This window comes from Mustela nivalis, assembly GCF_964662115.1.
Source record: "Mustela nivalis genome assembly, chromosome: 13".
Taxonomy (NCBI): Eukaryota; Metazoa; Chordata; class Mammalia; order Carnivora; family Mustelidae; genus Mustela; species Mustela nivalis.
The window spans coordinates 51,188,593-51,210,534 of NC_139032.1; the positions used below are offsets into that span (position 1 = coordinate 51,188,593).

At 38.0% G+C, this 21,942-nt stretch overlaps 2 protein-coding genes across 4 annotated transcripts in view; one reads left to right on the forward strand and one right to left on the reverse strand.

Moving 5' to 3' along the window:
* Positions 1-637: 637 nt before the first annotated feature.
* Positions 638-9,472, reverse strand: PLAA (phospholipase A2 activating protein; the record flags this gene model as incomplete). Its single annotated transcript, XM_082695190.1, has 3 exons — positions 638-1,452; positions 7,884-8,389; positions 9,434-9,472. The coding sequence occupies 3 exons, from the start codon at positions 9,470-9,472 to the stop codon at positions 1,062-1,064; spliced, it is 936 nt and encodes a 311-aa protein (XP_082551316.1). The 3' UTR covers positions 638-1,061.
* The window catches only part of IFT74 (intraflagellar transport 74), a 91,349-nt gene continuing 78,397 nt past the window's right edge, over positions 8,991-21,942 (forward strand). The window contains exons 1-6 of one of the 3 annotated variants that reach the window (XM_082694507.1): positions 8,991-9,074; positions 12,902-13,037; positions 16,561-16,696; positions 17,918-17,966; positions 19,895-19,993; positions 20,149-20,209. In XM_082694507.1, coding sequence (XP_082550633.1) covers positions 12,918-13,037; positions 16,561-16,696; positions 17,918-17,966; positions 19,895-19,993; positions 20,149-20,209 — 465 coding nt within the window. In that variant the 5' untranslated portion in view covers positions 8,991-9,074; positions 12,902-12,917. Of the gene's footprint in view, positions 9,075-10,371; positions 10,592-12,901; positions 13,038-16,560; positions 16,697-17,917; positions 17,967-19,894; positions 19,994-20,148; positions 20,210-21,942 lie in introns of those variants that run through there. The other 2 variants (XM_082694506.1, XM_082694505.1) reach the window with 2 other exon arrangements.

Consider the following 21,942-nt stretch of genomic DNA (forward strand, 5'->3'; position numbering starts at 1 on the left):
TTAGCTGGGTCACAGTTCAAACTGTAAAAAAAAAACTTGCATGAGACAACTGAGTATAATTTGAGCCTTGATACTTGATAATAAAAAATTACGTTTTGTTTTAGGCATAATGATTATTTAAGAAAAAAAGATAATTTGTATCTTTTAAAGGGCTCAAGGAACTATGGCCTGTGGGCCACCTGTTTTTGTACAGTGTACAAACTAGGAATGGTTTTTACATTTTTAAGTGATTGAGGGAAAAAAATCAAAAGCTATTTCTTAATATGTGAAAATTATGACATTCAAATTTCAGTGTCTACAAATAGAGGTTTACTGAAATACAGACATGCTCATTCATTTATTTATTGTCAATGGCTGCTTCTGTACACAATGGCAGAGTTGAAAAGCTGTAAAAGTGAAATTTCCTTCAAAATAATGTTGTGGAAGAGGGGGTAGATGAAACAAGATAGGCCATGTGTTGACAATACATATAAAGCTAAGTAAATACATGGGTGGAAAAGAGCATTATCCTTTTATATATAACTCATAAAATAATGTGTTTCTACTCTTACATACATTTCAAGACTTAATAAAGTTTAAAAAAGTCTGTATCATTCAAGATTTCACATACATACACACAAAACAAACCAAATTTTTTAAAGGAATTAAGTTTAATGTGTTGATGGGCCATCCTATTTGCTTACAGATATGGATACAAAATAAGTACATATACTGCACTGATTAATAAGCTATCGTTTTATAACAAAGAGCTATGAAGCCACACAGAAATCTAGGAAGATCAATCAGAAATTTATACAAATCATAGAAAACAATATTCAAAAGTATTAACTATTCTGCAGTTATGATACAAGGCCCAAACACATTTGTTCTCAGTCTTCGATTTGCTTTATAAATACAGATGTAACAACCAAAAGATGAAGAAATACTTTTGGTCTTCCCAAGCATATTAATTCCTTGCACGAAGTAGTTGAAAAACCAAAACCACAAAGTGTATTAAAATTTTACAGCTTCTTCCTTTTAAAATGGAATACTTTATTTTTATGTATGTATTTTTAAGCATGTCAACCTTCACTGATGACAACAAAAAAATCTGTAACAGAGAATTTACAGAATGAGGATGATCTAAAAAGGTTTTCATTAGCAAGCCACAGCCTACGTAAAACAAACATAATAATAGTATGGAATGCAGATATGTGAATTTTACTTTCAAAAGGATGAAACTTCTTCAAATAGAAAAAAACCGAAGCATTATACTCACCAGTATTCTTGTGACCTTTCAGTATATAAAGCGGTGCTGGACTTTCCAGTGAGAAAATGCAAATATTGTGGTCATTTCCTCCAGTGGCGATTAGTCCATGAGGGTACATGTCACTTGAAGGTATGATGCATACACAAGATACAAAATTGGAGTGACCACTCATACAGTGCATTTCTGTAAAGCCCCTGTTAGGACTAGAAAGATGTGGTAATTAACAAGACATACACCGTCCCCTTAATTGGCACAGGACATGAGATGAATTGCCAAAGTACTTGCTTCCTTTTAGTGTTTATTAGGTTGAACTTTATAGTACATATTACTTTAAGATATGATTTAAGTTAAATATGAAATAACTAATTTTATTAGCAACTATTGAGATTCACATCAAATTCAAAGTTTAATTTGTATTTCACTGAGAACAGCATGTTAATTAACAGAAAAAATGAGGAAGGAAAGGGAGGGAAACAAACATCGTCAATGGCTTTTTCTCATATTCCATCTTTATTTCTATTCATTTGTGACTGTTACCCTTAGAAATCCCTAGTGAAGTGAAACATTCATGCAATTAGGATAATGGAATCTACTATCGATAAGCCTTAAACACAATGAGTGTATTTTCATACTATGAAACATTAACTTAGTACCCATTAGTATAGTATGTATATCTAAATAGCTAAACTACCAATCTAAGGGAATAAAGGGATATAAAAACAACTGCTCTAGGGACACAGCATATTAATAACTATCTTGGGATTAGAACGATTATCAACTTCAGGGGTGTCTGGGTAGCTCAGTCAGTTAAGTGTCCTACTCTGGCTCTCACCTCAGGTCTTGATCTCAGGGTCATGAGTTCAAGCCCTGTGTGGTGCTCCACACTGGGCATGGAGCCTACTAGAAGGAAGGAAGGAAAGAAGGAAGGTTGGTCATCAATTTGTTTTACTCTTCAGTCACTCAGCATCACTGCCTTACCTACTATGTCAAACAACAGTAACTTAGAGGCTGAGAGCAATATAAAAAAATTATATCCCTGACTCAAGCTAAATCAAAAAGTCTGCAGTGTAGTGGAAGGAGATAGGACAACTGCATATCAAAGACTCCCACATAAACATAAATACACACACATTTTAAAGAAAAGCATAAACCCACAAGGTCAGGAAGAATAAGAAGAAAAGAAACAGGAATACTATTTTGAATACTAAAAGCTGGCTGAAAAACAGTAAAGGGTATAGGAGACCTGAGAGAATTGAGTTCTAAGTAGGTATTAGGCAAAGTAGAGGGCCAGTCTACCAATGAATCCCCCAAAACCTCAACAATGTTAGCAGCACTATCTAGCAATAGGGACAAAAAAGGGTAGGAACTAGAATAAGGAAGACTACTGCAAATCTTCAGAATCAGTTGGAAGCTGAATCATACGAAAAAATCTTCAAAGGATGGTATCTGGTAGTAGCTATTTTTAACTTATCCAGAGTATTTTGGGAAAAAAAAAAGTGCCCTTAGAAAGCATTATCAATATGCCTAATGAAATCCAAAAGACAGGACATGTTTAAAAATATGTATTATATAAACCACTAAATATACTTTGGGACTCTCAGCACTTCCCAGTATAGATGTTCATGTGCATCTTCTTTAGTGATCTATGAAGTTCTGAAAGGCAAAATCCAGATCCAGTTCTTCTTTTTATCTCCCCAAGCTCCTCACACAATGTTATATGTGGTAAACATTAACTATTTCTTGAACTGATGAAAAAAAAAAAAAACTTTAATACCAGTGTTAAGGGAAAAACAACAACAACAACAAAAACAGCCAGACACTGCCCTTCTTGCACCCAGCAAAAGCCTGAACTTTTATTCTTTTTTTTTTTTTAATATTTATTTATTTGACAGATGGAGATCGCAAGGAGGCAGAGAGAGAGGGGGAAGCAGGCTCCCTGCTGAGCAGAGAGACCGATGCGGGGCTCCATCCCAGGACCCTGAGATCATGACCTGAGCCGATGGCAGCAGCTTAACGCACTGAGCCACCCAGGCGCCCCTGAACTTTTATTCTTTAGAAAAGCTTAAAATCTTTGAGTGGAAGGACACAAGGCATATTTGAACTTTGGGGTATAAGGAACATGTACATTCACAAGGGCAGTCATTCTCAAGGCAGGAGATCAGTCCAATGAAATGGTCCAGCCAGATAATCTTAAAATGAAGCTGACAGCCAGCAAGTCTGAACCGTGAGCAAACCCAGGAGCTTCTTTTTAGTTTTCCACTCTTAACAATGAGTACAAAATAAGGATAAAAGACATCTAGGGAAAGCCATTTTTACAATGAAATATAGCGATCAAAATAAATGGGGGGGGGGACCAATTTGAAGGAAACAGATCACTAAGAAAAAAATAACTTAAAATTAAAATATCATCACTATTATCCTTATTTTTTTTAAAGATTTTATTTACTTATTTGACAGAGATCACAAGTAGGCAGAGAGGCAGGCAGAGAGAGAGGGAGGAGGAAGCAGGCTCCCTGCTGTGCAGAGAGCCCAATGCGGGGCTCGATCCCAGGACCCTGGGATCATGACCTGAGTCCATGGCAGAAGCTTTAACCCACGGAGCCACCCAGGTGCTCCCCCATCACTATTATTCTTAGAGATAGAAGATACTGCAACTATGAAAAAAGAACATAATTTCACAAAAAGTTAAGGCAATTTCTGAGAGAATAGAGCAGACAGAGAGAGAGAGAATAAATTCAGAAACAAGTTCAATATCTGAATTAAAAGTTCCAGAAAAGGGGTGCCTGGGTGGCTCAGTGGGTTAAAGCCTCTGCCTTTGGCTCAGGTCATGATCCCAGAGTCCTAGGATCAAGCCCCACAAGGGGGGGGGGGTCTCTGCTCAGCAGGGAGCCTGCTTCCTCCTCTCTCTCTGCCTACTTGCGATCTCTGTCAAGTAAGTAAATAAAATCTTTTAAAAAAAGTTCCAGAAAATAGGACAGAGAAAATGACAAGGAAGAAACCTAAGAACTGAGTTAAGAAAATGTTCCAGAACTTACAGACACAAGTTTTCACATTTAAGGGCCCACTAATGGCCCTAAACAATGCATAAATATACCCTGCCTTCCAGAGAGAAAAAAATTATAACTCAAGAATCAGATTGGTTTCAGACTTCTCAATTGTAACATCAGAGGCTAAAATGCAATGGAGCAATGCGCCTTAATTCGGAAGGAAAATTATCTGGGAATTAGAATGGTACAAACATTTAAATTATTATTCAAGTAGCAAGCAGAATAAAATAATTTTCAGACTTGCAAGGTCTTAATACATTTATCACCAGGGCACTGTATTTCAGGAAGCTCCTGAAAAATATGCTCCAAAAAGGCATCAGGAAAGAAAACAAGAAAGTAAAAGAATAGAGATAACAGAAATCCAATACAGGAGGCCCAAAAGAAGGAACTGTGGAGAGCACAATGAAGGGAGATTTCAGGATTTGTTGTGTACCAGGGATAGAAAGATTAGGGTCAGAAATTTTTCATTGCCAGGAAGATAAAACTGAAATATCCAGAGTGTCAAAAGGTCTTAAGAGACTTGGACAACTAGCGAAGAATATGAAGTTGAATTGATGATAAATACATAGAAAATGAAGCAAATGAAAACCTAAAACAGGGCACTTATTAGCTACAGGGAGATCATAAAATGGCTGAGGAAAAGTTATAGTTTATTCCACAGCTCCAGTGTAAATAGACTCTATACAGTCATAAGATACTGATTTCGTCTAAATTAAGGTTAACTATTAGAGTCAGAGCATAGAAAAGATGCATATGTGATGGGGGTTGGCTGGGTGCATATGTGATGGGGGTTGGCTGGGTACTCCGCTGTAGGAATAGAAAAATGCCTAAAACATTTAAAAAATAAAAAGAAACAGCATTAAGCACTTTATACATAGACACAGAAGTAAAACAAAAAAAATAAATAAGCAGTTAAAAAAGATAAAAATTTTGCCTCCAAGAAAGGGAAACCGGGGGCTAGGGAGAGAATGGCTCTGATTTCTCAATAAACCCCAGGGAACTACTGCACTTGGGTCCCAAAGTGCTGAGTGTTTAAACAAGGGACAAGTTATTTCAACCTCAGCATGGTCAATGAAGATTTAAAACACAACCTTAAATCTGAAGTTGCTTCTTTCAAATATAGATAGTTTTCAAAAGGCAATGCAACAGTTGGTAACGGATTTGAGAAATCCAGTTTAATTTGAAGTGGGCTTATAAAGAGGCCTGAAGCAATCTGGAATAATGGCATGTTGACTGGTTCAGTTCAATATACAATCAAAAAATAATGTCTTCATTCTGAAGAGACTTCAGAAGGCCCAGAGAGTTTTTTCAAGGGGCTTTTGCAAAAGACACAGTAAACCTGGTTTAGTGCATATAACTATTTTGCTTCCCTAAAACTAAATTAAATTCTCCCATCATCCCCACTCCTCTGTATACTAACTACCCTGTTAGAGAACTCAATTAACAGTGCACTTGGGAAAACAATTTTTATTTACTATTTGGCCGCAAAAATTTTAGCAGTTCATTTACTTTATTAACATACCATGAAATAGAAATTGTCAGGATGTCAGCCTTGAGGACACTTTTTCTATGGATGTAGAAAAGACCCATCACCCAGTGGCTATGAGATGCCCTGCTCTGAGCAGTTGGAAATGAGAGATAAAACAATCTTTTCCCACTAATCACCCACTATCTACTGTGTGTGGCACAATGCATACTCTCAATCAGTGTTAGCTGAATACATTCATGAATGATTTTTAAACCAAAAACAAAAAAACAGGAGTTTAAAAAAATTTTTTTTTGCTCGACTACTTTCCAGATAAATGATCTCAGCCTCAAATTCCTGAAGTTCATAAAAAATCCAAATGCTCCAGTGACTTAAGCTCTTATTACCTAGCAGAGGCCTACCAAATGTGTGAAGTTTAATGACAGGACTCAACTATGACAGCAGACATCCTTTAGTTACTCCTTGCTGCAATGTTTATATCCTACTGGTATATGCATCTAACTGAACTCAACTTTAAAGATATAAGCTTAATCAGGGGTCACACTCAAATACACAAAAGTAATGTATTAGTGTTACTAAGTGATTTGGAATATCACAGAATCTTAGAGGTAAAAGAGACCTGTAGAGATCATCTCATTCAATTCAATACAGGCGGTTGCTCTGCAGTATTTCTAGTCTCTTGATCATCATGTATTGGCTGCACTACAGCAAAAGCCTCCAAACAGATCTATTTCCAGGTTTATCCCTTTGCAATCCAATCTCCACCAGCAGCTAGCAGAACTTCTCAACAAGTCAATCAAATCATGCTGCTCCCTGTATGTGAAGGCTTCTGCTTACTTTCTAGCAGCGCTCATACCACAGTATCTGGTTCCCTCCAAACTCATTCCCTCCCGCACAAAGGGACTTGCCTCTTTCTTAGTCCAGGGTCTCTGTGCTTGATCCTCCCACTGTCCATAGAGCTCTCTGAATTTATCCCTCCTCATTCCTTGCTCCCATGACCAGGTCCATCTTAGTGTCAGCTTTAAAAAACAAAACAAAACTGAAACCCTCCTCTTTAACATCCTTCCTTCCTTCAACATCCCTCCACTCAATTCTCTAACTATACTTGCTTTTTTCATAGTACACATGCCAATGAACAATTACCTTTTTTTCTGATCCACCTTTCCTTCCAGACTATAAGAAAGCTCCATAAAAACAGGGAACTTGTCTCTTGTCTTACTCTTCCTCAGGATTGTAAACAAACAGGAGGCACTCAACCAACAGTTATGACCTGAATTTATGCATGGTTACCCAAAATGAGTGAAACCTATACCAATGGGGACTTACCACAAATCAAAGTAAATAACCAGAAGTTTTCTCTTTCTGAACTGAACTATGTCTCCCAGGTCGTAAATTTCTTGTAAGAACCAGACAAAAAAGAAAACGACACCTTAACAGGATTTGGACCTAAGCTTAACCTTTTGTTCCTTAATTTCTCTTTTTGGTTAATCTCTCCGACAATCTTTTGAAGGCAACTGGCTTTCTCTCAAGAAAATAGCACATCCCCAAACATCCATATAACATGTGAAAATCTTCATCCCCTCCATCCAGGCCCACCCCAGACTACAGACTAAGAAACTCTGATTTCGACTATGACTAGAGGAGCCAATGCAACCTTCTGCACGCAATTTTTGAGAACCGAGGTTCTCAAAGAGGTTTCACAATATCACATTTAGGGAGAATGCACCTAGCATCAGTACATTTTCAGATCTAAAAGAAACATGGAGAATCATCGCCCAAAGGATAAGAGGTTCGTCCAAGGTCACCCATCCGTTAGTGATTAAGTTAGGACAAGAATGTACGTCTCTGTTTCCCGCTAGGACAAGAATGCACGTCTCTTAACCAAAAGCCGTGTTCTTTCTCCCTAAATCTTACAGGTTTCTTACAGTGTGAGCCCACAGTACTAGTGCTCTCAGAACTGGGAGGGCGGGCAGACTGGAGTCAAGGCCGGGAAGAGCGCGGAACAACAGCAAGGAAGCGTCCCTCCCTTCCCATTAGCAGTAGGAAGCTTGCAACATAGGCGGGGATGGGTGGTGGGAATCTCCGGGCTCGCAGCGCTCACCTGTCGGGGACCCAGAGGCGGGTAGTGCGGTCTCGGGACACGGACACAAAGGCCCCCGGCGGATACAGACTGCATACCAGGCCCCGCACATCCAGCTCGTGGCCTGGGAGCGAGCAGCTCAGCCGGTACCTGGCGGCGCCGCTGGCCATGGCCCTCGTTGGTCCGAGGCCCGGGACCCAGGCACCGCGCGAGATCAGTTCGCAGGGGTGGCCGGGGGTGCGCCCGAGCGCGGCGTGCGAGGGGCCTGCAGGTGAAGGGCCGCTGAGGACCGGAAGAGCCCGAGAGCCGGCGCGGAAGGGCGACGGGAAAGGGGAGCGCCGAACGGGCCGAGTGACACAGCAACCCTGACATGCACACCGGAATTCATCATCTGTCTCAGCCCGCCATGACGCAAAGCGTGTGCGTCCCAGCTGCGCAGGCGACGCCGAGCTGAAGTTCGCTTCCCTTCCACTCCTCGGACCGCCAGCCAAGTTAGAGCCAACGTCCGGCTGTTTCGCCCGGTGGCCCTAATCCAGATCCTGTCCGAGTCCGAGTCGTCTCCGAGTCCTGGCTGTACTGTTTATTGCGGTAAAAGGTGTGGGCTGGGACTACAAATCCCACAATGCCACGCGCCAGCGGGACGTGAGCTGCAGGGGCGCCGAATCCGGATATTTTAAATCTTGAACCGAGGGGCTGCGCGCTCCCTTGTGGTTGAGAAAAACTGCTTCGGTCCTTGTGTCGGGGCAGCTTAGCCCTGAACTCCCCAAACCTACTCTAAAGTCTCAGGAGATTTTCACAAGCTAAACGTTGTTTTTAGTTAAAACGAGAGAGCTAGGGACAAGTTGTAATCAATCGTTTGCCTTAAATCCTGTGCACACTAAGCTGCGTTCTTGGTACACTAAAAAATGAAAATATTTCATGCGTTAAGCCATTCTAAGATTTAAGACGTTTTTCCCAACTGTGACATCTTCATACAAATGACAAATGCTGGGTCTCTCCCCTGTGTCTGAAGGCACTCAAGGAGAAACCTCCAGGTCAGTAGCTTCTCCCGGACAATTCTGTTTATGGAGCACGTGGACAGAGGTTGTAGGGAAGGAAAACTTTTTTCTTTCTACCCTTGTAGGCTTTCCGTGGGGGCGCTGTAACAAAAGATTAACAAGAGAAAAACAAACATAAATATGTATATCACATTCGTACAAGAGAAACTCAGAGGTGAGTACTCAAAGAGGTGGCTAGAGTCTGGGCTTATATAATATCTTAACGAAGGAACAGTATTTACAGAAGAAAAGGACCTTAAGTCTCTAGACCTTAAGTCTTTAGAGGCAGCAAATTATGGAGAGGCAAATATATGGGGAGCTAAAGTTAGTAGTTTGTTACGTAGATTTCTCCATGTAGCCTCTAGGCTGACAAAAGGTTTGAAATTGTCTTCCATGACTTTTATCCTTCCTGGTACAGAGACGCAAGAAGGGACACCGTTGAAAATTTATGTCCTGCTTTTAGGCAAATAGGGGAATGGTCGGTTTTCTTGTATCTTCTTTCCAATTGCATTTAGCTCAAAATAATCCTTATACGAAAGTGGCATATTTTGGAGTGGCAAATGCTACTACCATTCACTACAGTGACCAAAAGGATAATAAATGACCACTAGAAATATGCTGGGCTCAAATGGGAGAATTACATAAAAAATATCTAACAAACTTGAAGTGAGAAGTTAGCCACATGACATTATTTCATTTTCTGTTGGATTCATCTTAAATTACTTGAAGGCAGGCATATTAGAAAATAAATCTGGATATAAATAATGTATGCAACTTGGAAATAATGTAAACAATGTTAAAAGTCCAATATATATGTAGGTTGTGAGTATAGCAGCCATCACATCAACTCGATAGGAAGATTGGAAGAAAGCAAACTGCTAGTTACTTCACTAGAGAGGTGGGATTTGAGATGAAGTAGTTCTTAGACTGTGTGGGTTTTTTAAAAGAAATACACTAAAATATTTCAAGAGCACTGTCCTTTTAATTCATCCTTTCTCACAAACTTTGATCAAAAGAACTCTGAAAGGAAGCTTAAAGATAGAAAACTTCCAACCATTGAAGAAATAGGTGGTACGAGAAGCACATCTATAATGTTGTATGCGTTGTGCAGTTCGAACAGGAAGGAAAACTGCCTCTAATAAAAAGATCGTACAAGGCTGCCTACCACAAAAACACTTTAGTTTTTACTAAAAATAATAGCGCATGTGAGGTAACATAGTGATATAATAAAACTCGCTAGAGTGAATTCAAGTAGGGCACACTATCAGAGAGGTTGTTGTAACTATAAAAGAACACTAAAGTCTTCCAATAAAATGTTCTTTCCCAGCTAAATCGTGGTTTTCTGCGGCTTCCAGAAAAGCACCGTGGTATTCCGCCGCAAAAATTAGCCCTCTACTCTCGCGAGAGCAGTTTACTCGCCTCGCCTGTGATTACCAGCAGAGGCTAAAGATTGGCCAATCAGGACGAGGGCTCTCTCCCCGCCCCGCCCCCGTTGCCGGGATACGCAGTCGCGCGGGGCTGGCAATGTTTAGGTCGCAGAGTCCGGGAAAGCTGCGCGAGGGCGAGCTGAGGAGTCGCGAATGAGGTAACGGTTACTGAGGTAGAGTAGTGGGATCCGCCGGGGCGGCGGCTTCGGAAAGTAGTTGGAACTCCCCTGACCGCTGTGATCTCCTTCCTGAGGCGACGGAGAAGGTGAGAAATTCCGGGTTTCATCTATCCCTCCCCCAGTCCCTCGGGAGCCTGTTTTCTCACGTTGGAGAACCTGGTCCGCTCCAAAGAAGACCTACCCGAACTTTCCCACTCTTCGCTGTTCTCCTCAGCCTGTCGCCAGGCTAGGGAAGTCCGACCCCAGTCCCGCAAAACTTGTAGAGAGACCTCCTCTGACAGTCCCCTGAGGAAACCTGACAAGGCGAGACCAGAGAGAAGAAATCCAGAACCTCAAAAAGGAAATTCACTTTAAGGATTTTACTTAAAGTAACAGATTTCTGTCTCGTATTGGCAACTTTCCACTTCTTCATATATTTTTAAATGGCTGGTTTAGGGACAATAATGTAGCAGTAATTAGGAGGCAGATATTTTAGATCTAGTATCTGTACTCTCCACAACAGCTCTGCAAGGTACAGGCTCACTGCCACACTGGGTCCTACAGAGGAGGAAAAACATCCAGCGGGGATTATATAGCTGGTGACAGTCAGAACTAAAGTTTATGTCACTCGTTTTTCTGGAACCAAAGGCCAGGCTGCGTCTCTGTGTGAATAACGGTGGAGATGGTGTGAATGTTTGCGTGAATGGCCCAGGAGTTAATGGCATGTTTGTTAAAAGTGACCCTTTTCATTTTACCTTCTGGGTCTCATCTAATGCTAAGCTTTTTCCAAGACAACAAGGCAGTGGCAATCAGGTGGAAGTTTTATATATATTGTACATTTTCTTGAAGTTATCAGGAAAGCTAGAGTAATAGACTTAAATTTTACATTGACAGCGGTCATTCCTCATTTTTCTTGAGCTTCCCAGATATTGTGTTGTTTTTGTTTGTTTTTGTTTTTACAAATTGAAGGTTTGTGGCAAACCTGCCTCAGGCAAGGCTGCTAGCACCACTTTCCCAACAGCATTTGCTCACTACTTTTCTGTCACATTTTAGTAATTCTGTAATTGAAGTAATACTTCAAACTGTTAAATTTGTTATAGTCGTCTGTGAATAGCGATTAGGACTTGCTTAAATGATGGATAGCATTTTTTGCAATATTTTTTCACTAAGGTGTAAATTTATGTAAAGATAACTGAAACAAAATTTAATGAAACAATACTCTTCCTTTATGCATTGAACTCGTATTTTTTATTCCATGTTTGAATGGACCCTAACCCTAACCCTAATTATTTTCACAGCCCACTAATAGGTCATGACCCATAATGTGAAAAATGCTATTCTAAATTATCAGCCAAACTTTAAATATTATATTCTGATGAGCAAAGGAGGGGGCTGATAAACTGGGAGAGAATGAATGAATTGAAGAACTGATTTAAAGGGAGATGTAGTGAGAATAAAGATGAGACTGGTATAAGGAGGAGACTAAGATCAGAGAATGAAGTATTTCAGTTGATACTGAAGTGAAGCAATTCCAGGTGATGACAAAGCTCCAGGTCTACCCACAACTATAGGTGACCGAAATGGAGTGAAATGGTTACTGAAATTTAAGTCTGGAAACTGTGACCTTGAATGTTAGGTATGTTACCTTGAACCCAGTATCCCCGTGGAATTCATCCAGGACATAGGTTGGACTGAAAAAGAGAGACTGAGCTAGGTACAAAAGACTTTAGTGAAGATGGGGGCGGGGGGAGGTGAGGTGGTCCCTAAGCAAAGCAACCAGAAAAGATCCAAGGCAATAAGGTTGCATTCCATGGTCATCAAAGGAAGAGAGTCTTGTTCTTTTTTTTTTTTTTTTTTTTTTTTTAACATTTGTAAGAGTAATATTTTGAAAGTGACACTGGGGAGCAATGGAAGTGTTGTGCACTCCCTTTGCTTTGGATTTGTGGATTGAGAAGCAAAAACAGCCTTTACTACTGAAAGTGTTTTTGGGACAAGTTGGGATTCTGGTAAAGCAAAGAGTAAAATGAAGTATTTGACAATAGAATTGAGAATACAAGGGAGTGAATCATAGACCAAGAGTGCAGAGAAGAAATAGGGGAGAACAAAGCTGGATATGTCAGAAAAGAGAATTTTACTAGAAGATGGGAAGAGCTCAAGACAGGGGCATGCATTTTGGTAAGAAAATAGGGAACTGAGGAAGGCATATTATAGTAAATGATTTCATGGTTCTGTTTTAAATGTAACAATGTCAAATTTGAACGAAACGAAGCAGGTTTAGCCTTGAAGTAGTACTTGGAATGGCAATTTGCAAGAAAAGTTACTGTGGATTAAATGTTCAAAGGAAAGCTATGTGGATTTCCATTGTCTTGCTATAGAAAATACAAGGGAGAATTGAACTGTTTCTTGTTTCCAAATAGTGGTCAAAGTGAACAAATGGCCAGTAATCACAAACCTTCAGCAGCTCGCCCTGTTTCTCGTGGTGGAATTGGGTTGCCTGGAAGACCTCCTTCTGGAATACGACCCCCATCAGGAAATATTAGAGTGGCAACTGGAGTAAGTTTCAACAATTCTTGAGCATATGTCCTGGTAGAAGTTGGAAAGCCTGTTTATAATAATTCTTCTTTGTTCTTTCTTTATTCTGTCAGCATACTATTATACATGATTTTTGGGGGGAAAATACCTAGAAGTATAAATGTGGGAGGATGTCTGAAAGACATTATTGAGAGATGTCTGCTAATACTGATACTCAAATTTATTTTAAAGGTACAATAATTTAAATGGTATAGTTTATTGGTGCCTGGATCAAATGAAATGGAATAGACAAATAAAATTAGACATATATTAGAATGTAATGATTAAGGTGACATTTCAAAATAGTTGGAAAAACATGAAGCATTCAGTACTGCATTCAAATAATGGGTAAACCATTTATTTTTAAAAATTGACCCCTCCCTCACACAGAATTCTAGATGTTTTAGAAACTTCATATTTGAAAAATGAAACCATCAACATACTAGAGGAGAATATAGGCAAGTACTTCATGTAAACTTGATGTGGACTAGGCCTTTGTAAAACAGGAACACCAAACACTGATAGGGAAAGTATTTTATATTTACATATTTGAATTTTTAAAAATTGAAAACACCATAAAAAGTTAAAAATGACAAATTGGTAAAAAATATTTGCAATATATATGTCATAGAGTTTAGAATCTTAGAATGAGAAAGCAAACTTTACTAACTTGTAAGAGCTCTTTCTATATATAGTAAGGCTATGAAACCTATGTTCCATCAAAATTACATGAGATATCATATAAAACTATTCTAAAATTCATCTAAAACAATAAAAAAGCAAAAATAAGGAAATGTACCGTACTCTAATATAAAAATACATTATAAGTAATAAGACATATTTTGGTTGCCACAGCAGTCTAGAAACAAACTAGAAAGTGTTAATAGCTTAATGTGAAATGGGGAGTGTCATAAATTAGTAAGGGAAATGTACACCACATTAGAAAAAATTAGATAAACATTATAAACTGATAATTCTAAATAGAATAATATCCTGTAAAGATGATTATTACAGTTTCATTAGAATTATAATAGTGAAAATATGAAAGCAATTACCTCACAACAGGTAAATCTTAAATAAATTGATATATCTATCCCTATAATAGGCTATGAAGTAGTCTTTAAAAATTATTTTCGAAGAGTATTTGAGGAATTTATATGTCTTTATAATACAGTATTAAGTGTAAAAAGCAGTGTGGTGCCAATTGAATAAAAATATACATTTATACATACATAGAAAGAAATTAATATGCCAGAATATTCATATTAATTTTTCTGATGCTTGCAACAGATGATTTCAACTCCTTGTATGTCAAGCTTACACAGTAGACTAACTGCAAACTAGAGATAATGCTGGGTCCTGTGTTTAATTCACAAGAAGAATAGTAATTTTTGGAGGGAAAATTTTTGGTTAAGTCAGGTTTTCTTAAACTTTTTGGATTTTTCTGGAGTTTCAGGTAATACTATCAACATCATCAGCTTATAGTGAAATGATTTTTCTAAAGTCTTCACATACATGGTACTGAGCTTCTAAGAATTTTTATTTTAGTAAGAATTTATGCTTGCTAATTAAGTATTCATAAAAGAATGCGGATACTTACTGGCCACCTACTCAGTGCCATGTGCTTTACCCATTTAATGTTTGTAGTTTTTTAAAATATTGATGCTTGCTGTAAAACATACAAAGGAGAAGTGTCAGAGTTCCTTCCTAAACTAGGTATAACTATTGTCAGCAGTGTGCTGTGTATCTTTCCAGACTTTTTTCTGTTCATTTACAAACACTAACACACATGCATATGAGATTATATGATTTCAGTATTTTCTAAAATGACCATAATACTACATACATTATTATGTATCTTACCCATTACTTTCAATAATATATTGTAAGTATATTTTCATATGAATACATATGTCTATTCATTCTTTTAAATGTGTGTAATGTTCGTTTATACTTCTCTGTATTTTCATTTGGTAAAGTTTACCTGGGAAGAGATTTAGCATTCTCTTCCACAGATCACTCAGGATAACCCTGAACTAGTTTAGTTTGAATTTGTGGTAAACAGTGTTTCTGTGTCCAGCATATTCTTCGGAATGTTTTACTGTTGCTGCCCCCTGCCCCCCAGTAAATTACCAAGTAATTCTCAGAACCACTTAAGAATTATGTTAGCTGGGGCACCTGGATGGCTCAGTGGGTTAAAGCCTCTGCCTTCGGCTCAGGTCATGATCCCAGGGTCCTGGGATCGAGCTCCTCATTGGCCTCTCTGCTCAGTAGGGAGCCTGCTTCCCCCTCTCTCTGCCTGCCTCTCTGCCTATTTGTGATCTGTCAAATAAATAAATAAAACCTTTAAAAAATTATGTTAGCTGATAGGATTAGAGAGTAGCTGTATTAAAGACAGTCAAAATGAATGATAATGGTTATATATAATCCCTGCCTAAAATGTCTACTATGTATTTAATCTACTACTTCATTCTTTGACAAGAGAGTGGGAAAAAAAGAGAGAAAGGATGGAAGATAAACAAAAGAAGGATAATTTGGAACAGGATCGGGTAGTCTCATACTTTCCCAACCTGTCCATGTTGTAAGAACCGACAAGAAGGGAATCTTTTTTTCTCCGGATGATTTTATTTATTTATTTGAGAGAGAGAAAGCACAAGGGGGTGAGGCAGAGAGGGAGCTGGATGACATGGGGCTCAATCCCAGGACCCAAAGGCAGATGTTTAACTCACTGAGCCACCTAGATGCCCAAAGAAGGGAATCTTTTGTTCTTTCCTCAGAGTGTATAATGTTATATTGGATTTTGTAGACCTGACATAAAGAATCATGTGTAGTAATAACATGAATGCTTGTTGAATGATGTAATCCTTTAACACTTACTTGGCTATCTTGTGATAGAATTATACATAGCTTCAATTTAAAAATGAAAATTTTTTCTTCTTTTGTGATTTGAAGGTCATATACAGTTACTGTAATAATGCTGAAAACATCAAATTGTGAAAAGGGTAACATAATGAGGATAACCATTGTTACTGCTTATTATGTAATTCTCCATACTTTTTGTTTTATAAAATAGAATTATGAATACTGTTTTATAAACTTTTTAAAATATATTACAACTTATTCAACCATTTCCTATGGTTAAATAAGGACAAATAGGTATATATTTAGTTCCTTTCCAATTTAGGGGTATTATAAATAATGTCTACACATAGAATTTTATTCATGTGTCCATTTAGCTTATTTTTCTTGAAATATAGTTGACATAGAATTTAAATTTTTTTAGAATTTTAAATTTTAAAGAAATGTGCTATTTAATATTCACAGCATTTTAAATGTTAAAGAATTTCACTTAATATTTCATATTTCAGAAATTCAAAAAAAGGAATGCTTTACAAATTAAATAGAATTTTAATTTTTAAAATATATTATCTTTTCACTCTTAACAGTAGTAGGAGGTATAGTATTTTTCTAGTTTACTAAAACTGCAATCACATTTTTCATGTAGATGCCACCTGGAACAGCAAGACCAGCCTCTCGCGGTGGTCCCATAGCGACAGGAGGAGTTCTTTCTTCTCAAATCAAAGTTGCTGACCGTCCTGTAACACAACAAGGTTTGAGTGGAATGAAAACTGGAATGAAAGGTATCTATTTTAAGAAGATGAGTATATTTTATTTTATTTTTTTTTAAGATTTTATTTATTTATTTGACAGACAGAGATCACAAGCAGGCAGAGAAGCAGGCAGAGAGAGAGGGAGAAGCAGGCTCCCCGCTGAGCAGAGAGCCCGACACAGGGCTCCATCCCAGGACCCCAGGATCATGACCTGAGCCGAAGGCAGCGATCTAACCCACCGAGCCACCCAGGTGCCCCCCGATGAGTATATTTTAATTAATAAGTATTACAGGGGCACTTTGGTGGCTCAGTAAGTTGAGCATCTACCTTTGGCTCAAGTGATGATCTAGCAGGGGTCAGCAGGGAGTCTGTTTCTCCCTTTCCCTCTGCTACTCTCCCTGCTTGTGCTTGCTCTCTCAAATAAATCTTAAAAAAAAAAAAAGAAGTGTTACTTTTTCTGATAATTAATGCTTCATTATAATATGTAAGTCCTTAAGGGACTAAGGCTAATGTATAAATTTTTACTGCATGTTTCCTTATGTCTCTGTATTTAAAAAGCCATAATAGTACACTCCATTTTATGATTAAAAAATTGGTTTGTGGTATATATAAATCAAAGCATGGTGAAGTGCTTTATAGTGAGTTTGTCTCAGAGATAAATTATGAAAAGTCATAATCTCTTGCATTGAGAAATTCAGTCTAAATCTGCACTGTCCATTATGATAATCAATAGCTACATGAGCTATAATTAATTAAAATTAAGTAAAATAAATAATCAGCTGTCCAGTAGCATCAGCCACATTTCAAGTGCTCAATAATCCCAAGTAGCTACTTTGCTGGACAGTGCTGATATAGAATATTTCCATTGTTGCAGAAAGTTCTCTTGGATAAACCTATTCTAGACTTTCTCAGTTTGCATTTGGTTAACCTGACCTATAGAGTCTGCTGCCTCAACAGCCCTACCTCTAGTCCCATTTTTGTGGTCTTAATTCAAGTTTCCATTATGACATGATTCTGAGATATTCTTTTTTCATTTTACCCTGAGATCAAGAGTCACATGCTCTACTGACTGGCCCAGCCAGGTGCCCCAGTGTTCTTTATCATTTTAATGATTCGTCTTGATTATCAACTTTATTGGGGCATAAATAAAGACTATCAGAATGGTGGGCTATAACTATGGTTGTGCTTTGGTTTGCTATTTTGGTGGCATTTCCAAACTGAACAGTAATAATTAAAAACTTTTTTTTTTAGGTCCCCAGAGACAAATTTTAGACAAATCTTACTATCTTGGGCTTCTTCGGTATGTATTTCCCTATGTATGGTATGAAGTTTTAACTCTGGAATTTATTAAGATAATTAGGTATCTTTTGATTTCTAAGAATTATTTTGTGTTCTGATATAATTTCTGGTTAATTTGGCTGTGTTACAAATGATAATACAGTTAGGCTGAGATTTTAAATTGTTAATGTATTTGCATGTAGATGAACTATTTATGTCAAGTTCACTATTGTTGATATAATGATAAGAATAATCTTTCATGCTTCTTTTCACTAATTCCCTAGAATATATTATTCATACCACTGACATGTCACCAGTTGCATCTAATAAGAAAGGGAAAATGTGTATACTTATTTATGATATATTAACTAGTGTAGGTTTTTACATAAATGTATAGTTGGTCAATTGCTACAAGTGTGACCTAATTTTAATTAATTCAGAAGGTTTATTCTGTGGCTCTTAAGTATGAAGCTCTAAATTAAGAACTTTTTTCTTTTTCTCAGTCTACCTTTTTCTTGTTCAGATGACCTACTCTATTTTCCCATTTTACTTTGCTTTCTTCTCATCTAGATCTTCTTTTTCTCTTATTTCCATTTCATTTGATCCATACTTCTATCATGTCCTAAAAGTTCTGTTTTCTTTCTTAGTTCTTCTGGATTCTTTCATTTCTTCATTATCAGGATCGTTTATGATTCTCAAACTTCTAGAAGTCAATAAAGAGAAGTGTAGGGTTTTCCCCATCAGTCCATTAGTTAGCATTAAGCTAAACTAACATCAGAAAAAAAAAAAGTAGTGAGACCATCAGTTGTATAGCATATCTTAATATCCAGCCACTTTTTAATTAAAAGAAGAAAAAGATATAGAACTATTTTTGATCGTTGCATTTCCTTGTTTCTCCAGGATTTGTGCTTCTGCATAAAAGAATAGTTCTAGCTATTCATGTAACTGTTTTTTTTTTTTTAAAGATTTTATTTATTTATTTGACAGACAGAGATCACAAGTAGGCAGAGAGGCAGGCAGAGAGAGAGAGAGAGAGAGAGAGAGAGGGAAGCAGGCTTCCTGCGGAGCAGAGAGCCCGATGCGGGGCTCGATCCCAGGACCCTGAGATCATGACCCGAGCCAAAGGCAGCAGCCCAAACCACTGAGCCACCCAGGCGCCCCTCATGTAACTGTTTGATGCTATAGCAGTGGTTCTCAGCTGGCAGTGATTTTGCCCCCTAGAGAATATTTGGCAATTTTTAGATATATATTTGGTTGTCACAACTGGGGTTGAGGGGTTGTGCTACCAATACCTCAACCAGGAATACTGTTAAATATCCTACAGTAGACAGGATAGCTCTTTCACAACTGCCAGACTGCGAGACTATTCTTTAATGACCTAAAATAGAGTAGTGCTGCTTTTCAGAAGCCCTGTCCTAGAGGGTAGCAGGAGCTGTAAGGGTGACAATTAAGTATCTACTTCTGTCTAAAGATTATTAGTTTGACCAGGCTTACATTCTGGTCCTAATTCATCTTAATGATTAGAGAATATCTTTAAGTTTCTTTCTTTCTTTCTTTCTTTTTTTTTCCAAAGTTTTATATATTTATTTAAGAGAGAGAGTGGGAGAGAGCATGAAAGGGGAGAAGGTCAGAGGGAGAAGCAAACTCCCCAATGGAGCTGGGAGCCGGATGCGGGGCTTGATCCTAGGACTCCAGGATTATGACCCACGCTGAAGGCATTTGCTTAACCAACTGAGCCACCCAGGCGCCCTCTCTTTCATTTTCTTGTCAAAGTTGGGATATGCCTCATTCTTAGTTAAATAAGCCACATAAATTGTTTTTCTTTCTTTAGTGAAATTTCACAAAACCATTTATATTGTTACACATTTATGAGAAGTTTGTTTTGTTTGACTAGAAAGGCTCTTTTCTGTTTTAGAAATATTGTTCACTTTCTGATTTCTTTTCATTTAGAAGTAAAATAAGTGAACTTACAACAGAAATTAATAAACTTCAGAAAGAGATAGAAATGTACAATCAAGAGAATTCAGTATATTTGTCATATGAAAAGAGGTAAGTAATTTTGGAGTTAAAATTATACAAGAAATTTTTTATTAATAGGCAACATTTAATGTAATTTCAGAAGTTTAATAATGAATTTATAGTTATACATAATGTTTGTAGTGCTCTTATTTATGTGTTTATGAATATTTGTTTTATGCTTGCAGAGCTGAAACTTTAGCTGTTGAAATCAAAGAGTTTCAAGGACAACTTGCAGACTACAACATGGTATTTTCTCTTTTCTGAGATTTTTTTTAAGATTTTTATTGCTTTTTGCTACTTTAAAAATATATTATTTTAAATACCAAATACTATATGAATACATGCTTCTGGTAAAAGATTGAAAGCAGGGAAAGTGTACGATTAAAGTATCACTTTTCTTTTTTCCTTATTTCCCTACCCAGAAATAATTTGGTTTAACAGATTGATATATATTCTGCCAGTCTCTTATTTTTAATGTTTCATATTTTTATTTAAATTCTAGTTAGTTAACATACAGGGTAATGTTAGTTTCAGGAATAGAATTTAGTGATTCATCACTCATGTATAACACCCAGTGCTCATCACAACTGCCCTCCTTGATATCCATCACCCATCTAGCCCATTCCCACTCACCTCCCTCCGTCAACCCACAGTTTTCTCTCTGTCATTAAGAGTCTCTTTTATGGGGGTGCCTGGGTGGCTCAGTGGGTTAAAGCCTCTGTCTTCGGCTCAGGTCATGATCCTGGGGTCCTGGGATCAAGCCCTCACGGGGCTCTCTGCTCAGCGGGGAGCCTGCTCCCCCCTCTCTGCCTGCCTCTCTGCCTACTTCTGATCTCTCTCTGTCAAATAAATAAAATCTTATCTCTTTTTTTCTTTCCCCTGTTTGTTTAATTCCACATATGAGTGAAACAATATGGTATTTGTCTTTATTAACCGACTTACTTCACATAGCATATGCACTCTAACTCCATACACGTCAGCCCAAATGGCAAGATTTCATTCTTTGTTATGGTTGGGTAATATTTCAGCATGCGCACACGTGCACGTGTGTGTGTATCACATCTTTATCCATCAGTCAATATCCATTCCTCAGTCGTTGGACATTTGTGCTCTTTCCATAATTTCGCTATTGTTGATAGTGCTGCCGTAAAATCAGGGTCATATGTCCGTTCAAATCAGTGCTTTTGTATCCTTTGGGCAAGTATCTAGTAGTGCAATTGCTGGATCATAGAGTAGTTCTATTTTTTTTTTTTAATTTTATTTATTTATTTGACAGAGAGAAATCACAAGTACACTGAGAGGCAGGCAGAGAGAGAGAGAGAGAAGGAAGCAGGCTCCCTGCTGAGCAGAGAGCCCGATGCGGGACTCGATCCCAGGACCCTGAGATCATGACCTGAGCCGAAGGCAGCGGCTTAACCCACTGAGCCACCCAGGCGCCCCTAGAGTAGTTCTATTTTTAACTCTGCGGAACCTCCATGCTGTTTTCCAGAGTGGCTACATCAGTTTGCTTTCCCACCAACAGTGCAAGAGCCTTCCATTTTCTCCATATCCTCACCAGCCTCTATTGTTTCCTATGTTGTTATTTTTAGCCATTCTGACAGGTGTGAGATGGTATCTCTTTGTAGTTTTGATATGTATTTCCCTGATGATAGGTAATGTTAAGCATGTTTTCATGTGTCTGTTAGCCATCTCTCTTCTTTAGAAAAATGTCTGTTCATATCTCCTGCCTTTTTCTTAACTGAATTATTTGTTTTTTGGGGGTTGAATTCATAAGTTCTTTTTTTTTTTTTTTTTTTTTTAAGATTTTATTTCTTTATTTGACAGAGAGAGAGAGAAAGTGTGATTGCACAAGCAGGAGGAGTGGCAGGCAGAGGCAGAGGGTGAGAGAGAAACAGGCTTCCCAATGAGCAGGGAGCCTGATGATGGACTCGATCCCAGGACCCTGGGATCAAAACCTAAGGTGAAAGCAGATGCTTAAC